Raw genomic sequence first — 12,637 nt, forward strand, 5'->3', positions numbered from 1 at the left:
GTGATACTCAAGATCTCAGAGTGTCACTACAAGCATCAATCTTAATAAACTGACAACACTGCCACACAAGAACGCATGGAGGGTGTCACCTTTCCTATTACCATGGGTCTGTTTCTTCTGATGATCACAATAAGTCCATCTGCCTACACAGCCTTTGGCCACACCGGATAGTATTACACTGTCCCTGACATTCCAACATGTTTTTATAGCTGTAACATGTAAGCCAAACTACTCAACTTTACTGATCGTACCGACAAAAACACCGACTGAAACTGGTATCCTAGTTTATTTGCTGCCAAATCATTGATCCAGGACATCCAATACATGACGACATTTTCTGTAATTTGTCAATGTAAGAGTTAGTGACATATTATCAGATTCCAGCATTCATATTACTACGTGAATCAGACACGTAAATAAAAATATAACGCTTAATTATATAAGCATGTTTGCAATGTTTCTTCTGTTACCAATCCTAAATGAACAATATGTGTCTTAATGCACACAGACCTCGCCATTTCATTAAACTGGTTTATTTAAGCCTTATACTGGTTATATATAATTATCGATAAACGGAGATATGGCTTTCGATTCGTTTGTTCCTGTTATTTGATTCTGAATGTATTAGAGATCGTCATAGAGTTAGGCTAAAGACTGGAAGACCTAAAGGGGTACGTGGAGTAAATACGTCATAGAGGAATTCCCCTTCTGCACATTTCAGGAATTTTCTAGCAGAACAAACTAATTATTGCGTGAACATTGTACTACTTCCATGTGATTTCAATACACAAGTCCACAAACCGTTTGTGAAATGAGTGAACGATGCCTACCTTTAAGTTTGACGGTACAGTCGCACCAATACGGGTGTAAGGCGTATCGAAATCTACCCGTTACACACATCAAACGCAATTTGATTTTTCAATAATTACATTGCGGATATCGCTCTATGTTCAAAGGCTTACTAAAGTTGCAAGTACAGCAACTAGACACGTGTCCACAGTGAATGACAGTCTGCTCCCACTGGTGTGACATCTGTAGACAACGTTCTCAGTTGTTGCTGAAACAGAAGAGTCAGGCATATTGAGTCTGCTTGAGACATTATTGTTATGCACGTATTCAACGAACATTGTCACGGTGTAAACATAAGTTGTACGTAGTATTTGCAGGTTTTGAGAAGGCTTTTGGTTTATCGTTTTAAGCTATGGCAGTGTCTTCGACTGACTGGCACACGAGAGAAAATGTTTACTATTCTAAATTCAATCTAATATAATGTGAGGTTATGTGTTCGTTGAATCCTTTGGGCGTAAGACAAGGTTCTATTGAGAGACCGATCTGATTGTATTGTTTCATTGGGGAATTATATAGAGAATCTCACCCGACTGTCATTTGATATCAAATATATCAACTCGAATTATGATATATAAAATCTCACCCGAGTGTCTTTTGCTATCAAATATATCAACACGAGTTGATAAAAGTCGAAAGACGATTTTTGCCACTTTTATCAACGAGTGTTGATATATTTGATATCAAAAGCCACGAGGGTGAGATTTTATTTATCATCCAACATCATTCTTTCAACTTTTTCAATTTGTAGACAGTAATTAGCAGTGTCTTCGGTGTAAAAAGTACTGCAAAAGGCTTCAGTAGCAGAGCCATTAGTGATGTCATTTGATTGTGACGTCATGGTAACCAGTGACGTCACAATGGTGTGCAAAGCATTGTGATGTTATTTCATTGCAGCGATATCTACAGTGTAGATATCGCTTCATCTCATCCAAGCGATATCTCCTGTGGGAGCAAGTTTTGGATGATAAATAACGAATAGCTCCGTACTGTAAACATAGTGTCTATATATTTCCAGATTTAATGAAAATATTGATTCTGCTTGCTACAGATGATTGTAGATGTACAGTTATTGATCTTAAAAAAAAAATTAAATATGTTAAATACACACACGAAAGAATGCATATTATCGGTACATTTTCAAAAAATAATAAAAATTGTGTTCTGTCGAAAAGATGGTTCCTTAGGGTGGAAAGAAAGATGTTTTTCGATGATCAGAAAGTCAATATAGAAGATCACTACTCATATTCAGAAATCTTGTTCACATACACAAAGGATGTGAAAGAAATGTGCCAAAGACTTACCCTTGCATGCAAAGATATAGCTTTCATAAGTGTAATGTATGTTACTTATAAAGTGGGAACTGTCACCTCATATTATTATCGTACCGGTTTGAAAAACGGGGGGATATAGCGATATCAGCATGTCCGTCTAAACTTCCAAACCTTTGAATATGTCTTGTTGCAACTTGCTATATAGATCAGTCCGGTTGTGGACTGGTTTCCTCTGATGATTCTGATTCTGATGGCAGTGCTCGTTTCCAGAGCAAAGCTGCAATATTGTTATTTTTTTCTGCTATACAGATATGTCTAGTGATGAACTTGTGCCTTTTGATGATTTGGGATCTTGAAAAATACTGACCTTTCTTACTAATGAAGAAAAGGTATCCAATGGCAATGAACCAAAAGTGGGGTAGCCAAACTCCATTTCCGAATTGCACCAGACCTGGGGTTTTGTCATCTGCTGGTAACGCATGTCTTAAAAAGCTGTCTGGCACCCAGATACAACCAAATTTATTATATGGTTCTAAAGTATGGGCTATTCAACGTGTGTGTGTGTGTGTGTGTGTGTGTGTGTGTATGAGAGAGAGAGAGAGAGAGAGAGAGAGAGAGAGAGAGAGAGAGAGAGAGAGAGAGAGTGTGTGTATGTGTGTGTGTGAGTGTGTGTGTGGGGGAGAGAGAGAGGGAGAGAGAGAGAGGGAGGGAGAGAGAGAGAGAGAGGAGGGGAGAGGGAGAGAGAGGGGTAGAGAGAGAGGGGTGAGAGAGAGAGGGGAGGGAGAGAGGGGAGAGGGAGGGAGCGAGAGAGAGGGGAGAGAGAGAGGGAGGGAGAGAGAGAGAGTGTGTGTGTGTGAGAGAGAGAGGGAGGGAGAGGGAGTGAGGGAGGGAGGGAGAGAGAGAGAGGGGGGAGAGAGAGAGAGAGAGAGAGAGAGAGAGAGAGAGAGAGAGAGAGAGAGAGAGAGAGAGAGAGAAACGTGACCTACTGCCGGAGCCTGTAGATGTTTCCTCCTTCTCAAGGATCAGTGGTACGAGACTGTTCCAGAAGACACACTGCTGCTTTCTCAAGCCCTGGTCTGTGGATTGTCCTGACGCAGAGAAGACAAGGAAACGTTCATCCATCGTGTTGTATCCAGACCATTGGAAGCTGGGTGTTTCTGGCAGGTTGGGGTTGCTGTCAAATAAAGTGGCTCCCGTTTAACATCATAACAATTGTCCACTTGCTGGGTTGAGTTTTAATTGAGCATAAAAGAAATCATTTCAAAGACTGTACTTCACATTCAGCATCATGTTACGAATGATACATACATTTCCCGCACACAGCATATGGATGCCCTATACATATTTACATGTGAACCATAGAACACCAAACATTAACCATAGCACAACATACAGCATAAGTGAGTGAGTGAGTGAGTTTAGTTTAATGTCGCTTTTAACAGTATTCCAGTTATATCACGGCGTGTCAGCTTAATGTGGGAGGAAAGCCCGAAGTGATGCAGGTCTCAGACGTTTAACACTTCAGTGAAACCCACGAGCACGGGTATGGTGCTGACAAACCTAGAATCATAATCGGGGCGAACCGGGATTCGAACCCACAATCGTAGGTTTCTGGCGTGATTAAGGGACGCAACTCTGCACAGCAAATCGCTGCGCCTTAAACGACTGGGCCACCCGAGCTCCCACATACAACATAAAATAGACAAAGAAACAACACACAATAAACAACATAAAATAGACACACACACAAACAACACACAGCATATAACAACACACAATATAAAACATTGTAGAACAGGCAATAATGCACAGCACTCAACACAGACTATAACACAACATACAAAACACTACAACGACACACCAAAATACACAACACACAACAAAGAAACAACATACAACAGAACACAACATGCAACACACAACATCCGAAAACACGCAACAAAGCACAACATGCACCAACACAAAAAATACAACACGTAACTTGAATACTGCTGCGTGTGGCGTTAAACAACAAACTGATTGGTCCAAACTGAATTATTCACAGACCGCCGCCATGTAACTTGAATGCTGCTGAGTGTGGCGTTAAACAACAAACAGGTTGGTCCAAACTGAATTATTCCCAGGCCGCCGCCATGTAACTTGAATACTGCTGTTTGTGGCGTTAAACAACAAACTGAATTATTCACAGGCCGCCGCCATGTTGCTTGAATACTGCTGATTGTTGCGTTGAACAACAAACTGATTGGTCTAAACTGAATTATCCACAGGCCGCCACCATGTAGCTTGAATACTGCTGAGTGTGGCGTTAAACAACAAACAGGTAATCACTAAATGGCACACAGTTTCGTTGTGAATTTGTGTTGTTCCTGTTTACAGATGCACAGGCTAAATCGTTGCCATGTATACAACAACATTCGTCCTTTCGTATCTACGCGACGACGTACTTACCCTGTTTTAGCAAAGTTTGTCCAGTATGTCATGACATTCCGACTTGTTGACATATCTCCCTCAGATGCAGGAATGGCACCTCCGATAGGGTGCCCAAATACCATCTCGATCTCAAACGAATGAGGCACTCCCATCCATAGCGGTAGTTGTAACGAGGAGAGCCGGTAGTTGAAGGAATACAAGTATGCGTTTTGTTTGACAGAATAAGAGGCCGCAAGTTTGACAGCTGGACATACGAAATAGCTGTCTCCAACCACGTTACAGGCAGTTTCCACGTAGTCTGGATGTAGTGAGGGGACATGGACTTCAGCATATTGAGCCATAACTGCTTTGACCATGGTTGATGATTGACCACTGAAGGCCGCAATCGATTTGACAGTGGTTAGGAACTGTGTTTTATTGACATTTATTTGACTTGCAAATACAGGAAATAATGTTGGCATAATTTCTGGGAGAAATAGACTGCCTTCATTTTCGTTAACTCCCAAGAGAATTTCCGTTTGTTTCATTTGCCCTTTCTCTACGAGAGATGATGGAGAGTCTGGTAAGAAATGACCATCCACGACAGGAATGAATGCACCAAGAAGGAGAGCCTGATATTGTAATATCGTTTCTGAAGGAACGTCTTTGATACACTGGAAAATGTCAGCATCGGATTTTCCAGAACAGCTCGAAAGCTCTGCAAGTCTTCTGGTGCTTCTGATAGCCTTCGATGGTTCCATCGATGCCCATGTTGCATCTGGGGACCCACTTTCAAGAATGGCCCGCGTGAAGAAGTCGCGTGATATGGGCGATAACAAATGAAGCCCAATCGATGCTGCCCCCGCGCTTTCTCCAAACAAGGTGATCATGCTTGGATCTCCGCCAAATCTTTCAACATTGTTCCGTATCCACTGCAGGGCAAGAGCCTGGTCCATGAGACCTTGGTTACCAGGAAACGTGTCAGGTCCAAGATATAAGAAGCCATGAGCACCCAGGCGATAGTTCATGGACATCACGATGACGTTGCTTTCAGCAGCAAGATACTGACCATTATACAAAGGCCTGTTAATAGATCCCGTCACAAACCCTCCACCATAGATCCATACCAGGGTTGCGAGTTTCGCATTCGATGTGACATTAGCTGGCGCCCATACATTGATGTAGAGACAATCCTCACTGAAGAGGGGTGGAATTGCTCTCCAAGGCATTCCGTTTGCAGGTTTAGCTGTTTGATGGCACGATGGTTTCATTGAAAGTGCGTCCTTGACCTCCGGTCGCCAAGGGTCAATTGGTTGTGGGTACTTGAACCTAAGATCACCTATGGGGGGTTTAGCATAAGGAATACCATAGTACGTGTCGATGGACTTGCCAAGGACGGAAGCTCTCAGACCAACAACTTTGCCATGCGTGGTGTCGACTTCCTGTCCAGACGCTCTCTGTGCTGTTGTGATGAGGCAGGAGACCAGTGTGCACAGTAGTATCTGCGTCATGGTTTGTCTGTGAACTATGTAAAATATAATCATTATTAAGTCATGTGTAGGATCGAGATGAGCGAGTGAGTGGTCGAGCTTCAATAACACTGAACCGAATTTAAATGGGTCTTTAAGAATGTGTAATTTTGAGAGTCGTGGACTGTATTAAATCACGTTGTCGGCTTGAAAGATAAACATCATGCAGTTCTGATGTGGCATGAGTTAACCCTAGACTTAATGTATGTCTGATTGAGCGAGTAACGCTTTATGATAATAATGAATTATAATTATATTTTAAGGAATTTGATGGTGACCAAGGAAGGGTTTCGATCAAGGGTATAAGTGATTTATGTTGTTAATGCCTTGCTTTAACCCTTATTGTCCAGGAATCACTTCCAGGTTTACTGTTGAAAGCTGGTTGGGTTTAACCTACCGATGGATGAAATTTCGGCTGATAGATTTGTTGTTTGTGTTGTTTTTGTTGTTGTTATTTTGGTCATTGGTGGGTTGATTGTGCGTTTTCGGGATGTCTTTATTGCCTTCAGATTGGCTGACAATTAAATCGTTTATCATGGAAGTGAAACTTTGAAGTTGACAGTTGGCTTCATGATGTCAATCACTGGTTTTCCTGGCTCATATTTGATTATTGGCGGGTCGCGGAGGCATATTTGGGATATTGCTGACTTCTGACTACATGCAATTGCTAACTCAAACAAAAGAAGATTTCACTGAACCAAAGTACGACTGAGGGATTATCAACCAAAGTCAGTGAGACCCGTGAAGATCCAGGATAGAATAGGTCTTCAGCAACCCATGCTTGCCATAAAAGGCGACTATGACTGTCGTAAGAGGCGACTAACGGGATCGGGTGGTCAGGCTCGCTGACTTGGTGGATGGATGTCATCGATCCCAATTGCGTAGATCGATGCTCATGATGTCAATCACTGGATTGTCTGGTCCAGACTCGATTATTTACAGACCGCCGTCATATAGCTGGAATATTGCTGAGTGCAGCGTTATACAAACATACATACAAACAAAATCTTACTGGTATACTTTCTAACACTCCAGGAACTTGGATGTGCTGACGTGCAATCAGCCTAGTCAACGACCCATTTAGTCCCCCCCTTGGGCAAGCACAGGTTCCTCGGTACCTGTATTCCAGCATGGGGATATCCAGGGATATAGGTGCAGTGATGCATGTCCACACATACAATGTACAAATCACATAATATTTGGCGAATACATTGAGTACGCGTGAATGTTTTATTCTGCTTTTAGACCTACTCCGAACTCGGTTTTCAGCGAGACTAGCGAACGCTTTAACCACTAGGCTACCCCATTGTCATTTGTTTGTATGGAGTGTATGGAGTGAATATTTAACAATATTCCAGTTATATCACGGCGTGTCAGCTTAATGTGGGAGGAAAGCCCGAAGTGATGCGGGTCTCAGACGTTTACCACTTCGGTGAAACCCACGGGCACGGGTATGGTGCTGACAAACCTAGAAACACAAGCGGGGCGAAAAGGGATTCGAACCCACAATCATAGGTTTCTGGCGTGTCCAAGAGACGCAACTCTGCACAGCGAATCGCGGCGCCTTGGTTGGTTGGTTGGTTGAGTTGTTGTTCTACGCCACATTTAGCAATATTCCAGCTATATGACGGCGGTCTGTAAATAATCGAGTCTGGACCAGACAATCCAGTGATTGATATCATGAGCATCGATCCACGCAATTGGAAGCGATGACATGCATCAACCAAGTCAGCGAGTCTGACCACCCGATCCCGTTAGTCGCCTCTTACGACAAGCAAAGTCGCCTTTTACGGCAAACATGGGTTACTGAAGACTAATTCTACCACCCGATCCCGTTATTTGCCTCTTTGGCCTGGCATAGTCGCCTTTTACAGCAAGCAGGGGTTGCTGAAGGCCTATTCTATCCCGGAATCTTCACGGGTCGTGGCGCCTTGGACGACTGGGCCACCCGTTCCCCCTGTTTGTATGGAAAGTGAGACATTATTGAGTGATGGTAGTGTTGGATTTACACAGCTAATTAAATTAGATTTGATTGGTGGACAATGCATGTTTCTCTCATGCCTTTCATGAAACGCTCATAACATATTTTAACTCCCATAACCCACATTGATCGAGCTATGAAAGTAAAGATCTCATTCAATTTTCCACACCTGTTTTAATTCCCGACGACAAAACTCGCATTACCCTTTGTTTGCAAGAAAAACGATAAATCTTACCTTGATAGACAACACAAAAAAATGCAGTTATACAACCGTAGAGACGTGTGCTCTGTGTGAAACACACCCGTCCCAGTAGGTTCCAACTTGTATTTGAATAGAGGAGCTGTCGCTCTCACTGAAAACCTTTCAACGTGATGTTTGTACAGTGATCGGTCGCTCCTCAAACAATCTGTTTGACCTGTCCGACTTTAAGCGCTGTTAAAATTGCACGCATAGACGATTATCATAACCGTTGTCCAGAAGCTGTCAAGGAATCATACGTAAGGATAATATATGGATGAACAACTTCTTTATTACAATTAGGAGCGACGTTTCGGCGTAGGTTCTGAAGGGGTATCCTTTGATAGAATGTCCACCTCTATATTTGAGGTATTAGATGTGGTTCAATGTTTTTGTCAGCTACATATTTTTACTTAATGACAACACGCAAGCGCTGTCTATGTTCCACGAAATATATTCAAAATTTAACGCTTCACATCTCTGACTGTGCTACGTAAAGCTGTGAAACGACGGGCGACCTACTCCCGCCCTACCGGCCTCGTGTTTGTAAAGTCAAGGTAAATATGCACTGTGTACTCAATACCTCATCACTGTGTTCTCAATACCTCATCACTGTGTTCTCAATACCTCATCACTGTGTTCTCAATACCTCATCACTGTGTCCTCAATACCTCATCACTGTGTCCTCAATACCTCATCACTGTGTTCTCAATACCTCATCACTGTGTTCTCAATACCTCATCACTGTGTCCTCAATACCTCATCACTGTGTCCTCAATACCTCATCACTGTGTTCTCAATACCTCATCACTGTGTACTCAATACCTCATCGCTCTGTACTCAATACCAGACAAACCTAGAAACGTAATCGGCGCGAACTGGGATTCGAAACCACAATCATAGTTTTCTGACGCAACTCTGCACAGCGAATATCGTCGCCTTAGACGACTGGCCCACCCGAGCCCCCCTATCAGTTATTAATTGCTTTGTATGGTCATACACCGTGGTTAGGTCAACACTACTATAAGTAGACAGTTGGCACGACTGCACGAGTGCGTTGACATTTCAGAACTAAGTATTTGACATTCCGCGCAAGTCTGTTCCCAAGCGCACGTACACGTCAATTGTCTTTTCGTATACAAAGGAGAAAGGTATTTGTGTGCTAAATCCTAAACGTAACCGTAGTCATTAATACCCAACGAAGATACCAAAGCCAAAGTTGACGGCCGTTTACTAAAAGAACATCTATTGGGGGAGGGGAGGGGGGTCGGGTCTTCTGTGTAGAATAGGCCAGCAACCTATGCCAGGCCAAAGAGGCAAATAACGGGATCGGGTGGTAGAATTAGTCTTCAGTAACCCATGTTTGCCGTAAAAGGCGACTTTGCTTGTCGTAAGAGGCAACTAACGGGATCGGGTGGTCAGGCTCGCTGACTTGGTTGATGCATGTCATCATATCCAAAGTGCGTGGATCGATGCTCATGATATCAATCACTGGATTGTCAGGTTCAGACTCAAGAAAACGTTTTTTCTTGATTATTTCAAAATCTAGGTGTTTCAAAGTTCCGTTTCAAAACCCCATATTAGGTGTTGCCATGATCATTTCCAAAGCGAGGTCTAAAAGCAAAGGTGACGCTCCCTGTTGCGGAATGGAAACCGAAAAACAAGCACTTTCTATGCGTTGCGCACAACTGCACACCACTGTTGTTTGTTTCTTGTTTTACGCCGCACTCATCCAGATTCCAGCTTCACGACGGAGGTCTGTGTAATAACCGAGTCTGGACCAGACAATCCAGTGATTGACATCATGAGCATCGATCCACGCAATTGGGATCGATGACATGTATCAACCAAGTCAGCGAACCTGATCACCCGATCCCGATAGTCGCCTCTTACGACATGCAAAGTCGCCTTTTAAGGCAAGCATGGGTTGTTGAAGACCTCTCCTCTACCCGGATCTGCAAGGGTCTATTTCTAACAGTACATACATGTGTGTGTACTTAAAAGTAATTCTGTACGTGTCTCGTCCGAACCTCCAGTGCGTAAGAAAGCAGTAGTCACGATGTTTGCCACCTGTGACCTAGTAGCTCCTTTTGTTCGCCTCGACTCGAGGTAAGAAAGGAGAAAGTTTCCCTTTGAATTTGAAGTCAATAGGCGGTGTTACATGTATATAGATTACAGATACCGATTTTATTACAACGAAGTTGAAGTTGACGTTATCTAACTATCAGTTCCAGTACAATACACACTGTCATCACACACACTGAGATGATGACTCAACATTCCTAGTCCAGTCAGTGTTTACCCAAGCGTGAATGGGGTATGGAGTAGAAGGCGCATGTTACCTTGACTGCACAAACAACGAGGAGGCCTAGCTAGAAGTGGGAGTAGGTCGGCCGATATTTCATAGGTTTACAGAGTACATTCAGAGCAGTGAATAAAGTTATCTTGAACATATCAACGTGAGTTTTCGCGGCACATTCACAGTGCGGCCTAAAGCACATGTTGTTTAATGACGGTGTAGTTGGCATAAACTTTTATTACAACGAGATATTCAAAACGAATATCACTGCACCAACCAAGCAACCCGATCCCGTTAGTCGCCTCTCACGACAAGTATAGTCATCTTTTAAGGCAAGCATGGCTTGCTGAACACCTATTAAACCCCGGATCTTCCCCGGCGTCAAACACCGTTGTGTCGAAGTTGAAGGGACCTACGTAAATACTTCGAATTATAATAGACACAACCGCAAATGATGAATAAAGACAGAATATACACCAACCATGCATTCACGTCGAGACAACTGTAAGTTCGACACATAAAAGTTCGACTTAATGGTGTTTGACTGTAACAATAATGATAAAAACATTTGTATTGCGCCAAATACCATTCACACGTGGATTCTTATGGCGCAAAAGAGCTACTAAAGCAGGCATGATACAAAGAACACAATTCATGATAGGTTGTAGTGTTTGACCCGTGAAGATTCCGGGGTAGAATAGGTCTTCAGCAACCCATGCTTGCCGTAAAAGGTGACAATGCTTGTCGTAAAAGGCCACTAACGGGATAGGGTGGTCAGGCTCGCTGACTTGGTTGATACATGTCATCAATCCCAATTGCGTGGATTGTTGTTTTACGCCGCACTCAGCAATATTCCAGCTATATTACGGCGGTCTGTAAATAATCGAGTCGGGACCAGACAATCAAGTGATTGATATCATGACAATCGATCCACGCAATTGGGATCGATGACATGCATCAACCAAGTCAGCGAGCCTGACCACCCGATCCCGTTAGTCGCCTTTTACAAGCATAGTCGCCTTTTACAGCAAACATGGGTTGCTGAAGACCGACCTATTCTATCCCGGATAGTCACGGGTTTTGCAATTTAATGCTGCAACTTAATAATCTTCGAAGAGCAATACTTGGTGACGAAGCTGTTCATTTTGTGTACCTGACGTTATCTTACTATCAGTTCCAGTATAACACACACTTGTCACGACACACACTGAGATGATGACTCAACATTCCTAGCCCTAGAGAGAAAGTTGTGTAAATGTAAACGGCCTGGTAATGAGAGAATGTCTCTGAAACATATTTTTGTTAAAAAGCGAAAACATTTTGACAAAACTGTGCAAACTGCTAAACGAATGTATGCGACAGGGGAAAGTAAACGGCTTTAAATGTGTGAGGATAATGATAGAGAGTTCTGGAAGAAGATTGGTAAAATTGGGGTAGGTGGGGAGAGACGAAGACAGATCCCCATGAGAGTGGTTTTAGAGGATGGAAATGTGTCTGAGAAATGGAGTGATGTACTAGATAAGTGGAAGAATGATTATTGTAAACTGCTGAATGGTGACGTCAGGATGCAGAATGTTAAGTGTGACAGTGAGACTGGTGAAACACATATATTGTTCGACGCTACAATTACTCTCTATGAAGTAACCAGAGCGGTTGATAGAAGCCACTGTGGCAAGGCTCCTGGTGTTGACGGTATTCCAATGGAATGTCTTAAATCAAAATATGTTATTTCGCTGATGCACAATATCTTCAATATATGTGTTAGCACAGGGAAAATCCCTGCATTGTGGTTAAAGAGCATTATTAACCCCATACCAAAGTGTTCTACTTTAGATCCTGCGGATCCTTTATCATATAGAGGTTTGACCCTCACCAATTCTATGTACAAATAATATTGTTATTTTAAATAACCGTCTGCAATCTTGGGCTGAAAGCACAGGAGCTCTAAATGATGCACAAAATGGGTTCCGGAAGCGAAGATCAACTACGGATCATATTCACTCTGTTTGTTCTTTTATTGAAACTAGAAAATGTATTAAAAAAGACACTTTTTCTGCTCTT

The 12,637-nt window shown here is 42.7% G+C and overlaps 1 protein-coding gene across 1 annotated transcript; it reads right to left on the reverse strand.

Moving 5' to 3' along the window:
• Window positions 1-267: 267 nt before the first annotated feature.
• LOC124124694 (acetylcholinesterase-like) lies at window positions 268-8,363 on the reverse strand. The gene is made up of 4 exons (XM_048395307.1): window positions 8,275-8,363; window positions 4,569-6,047; window positions 3,107-3,294; window positions 268-1,057 (listed from the first exon to the last, which is right to left on the reverse strand). Exons 2-4 carry the CDS (start codon window positions 6,038-6,040, stop codon window positions 951-953), a joined length of 1,767 nt encoding a protein of 588 aa, XP_048251264.1. The 5' UTR covers window positions 6,041-6,047; window positions 8,275-8,363; the 3' UTR covers window positions 268-950.
• Window positions 8,364-12,637: the final 4,274 nt, after the last annotated feature.

This window comes from Haliotis rufescens, unplaced genomic scaffold, assembly GCF_023055435.1.
Source record: "Haliotis rufescens isolate VD_foot unplaced genomic scaffold, xgHalRufe1.0.p SCAF_14, whole genome shotgun sequence".
Lineage (NCBI taxonomy): Eukaryota > Metazoa > Mollusca > Gastropoda > Lepetellida > Haliotidae > Haliotis > Haliotis rufescens.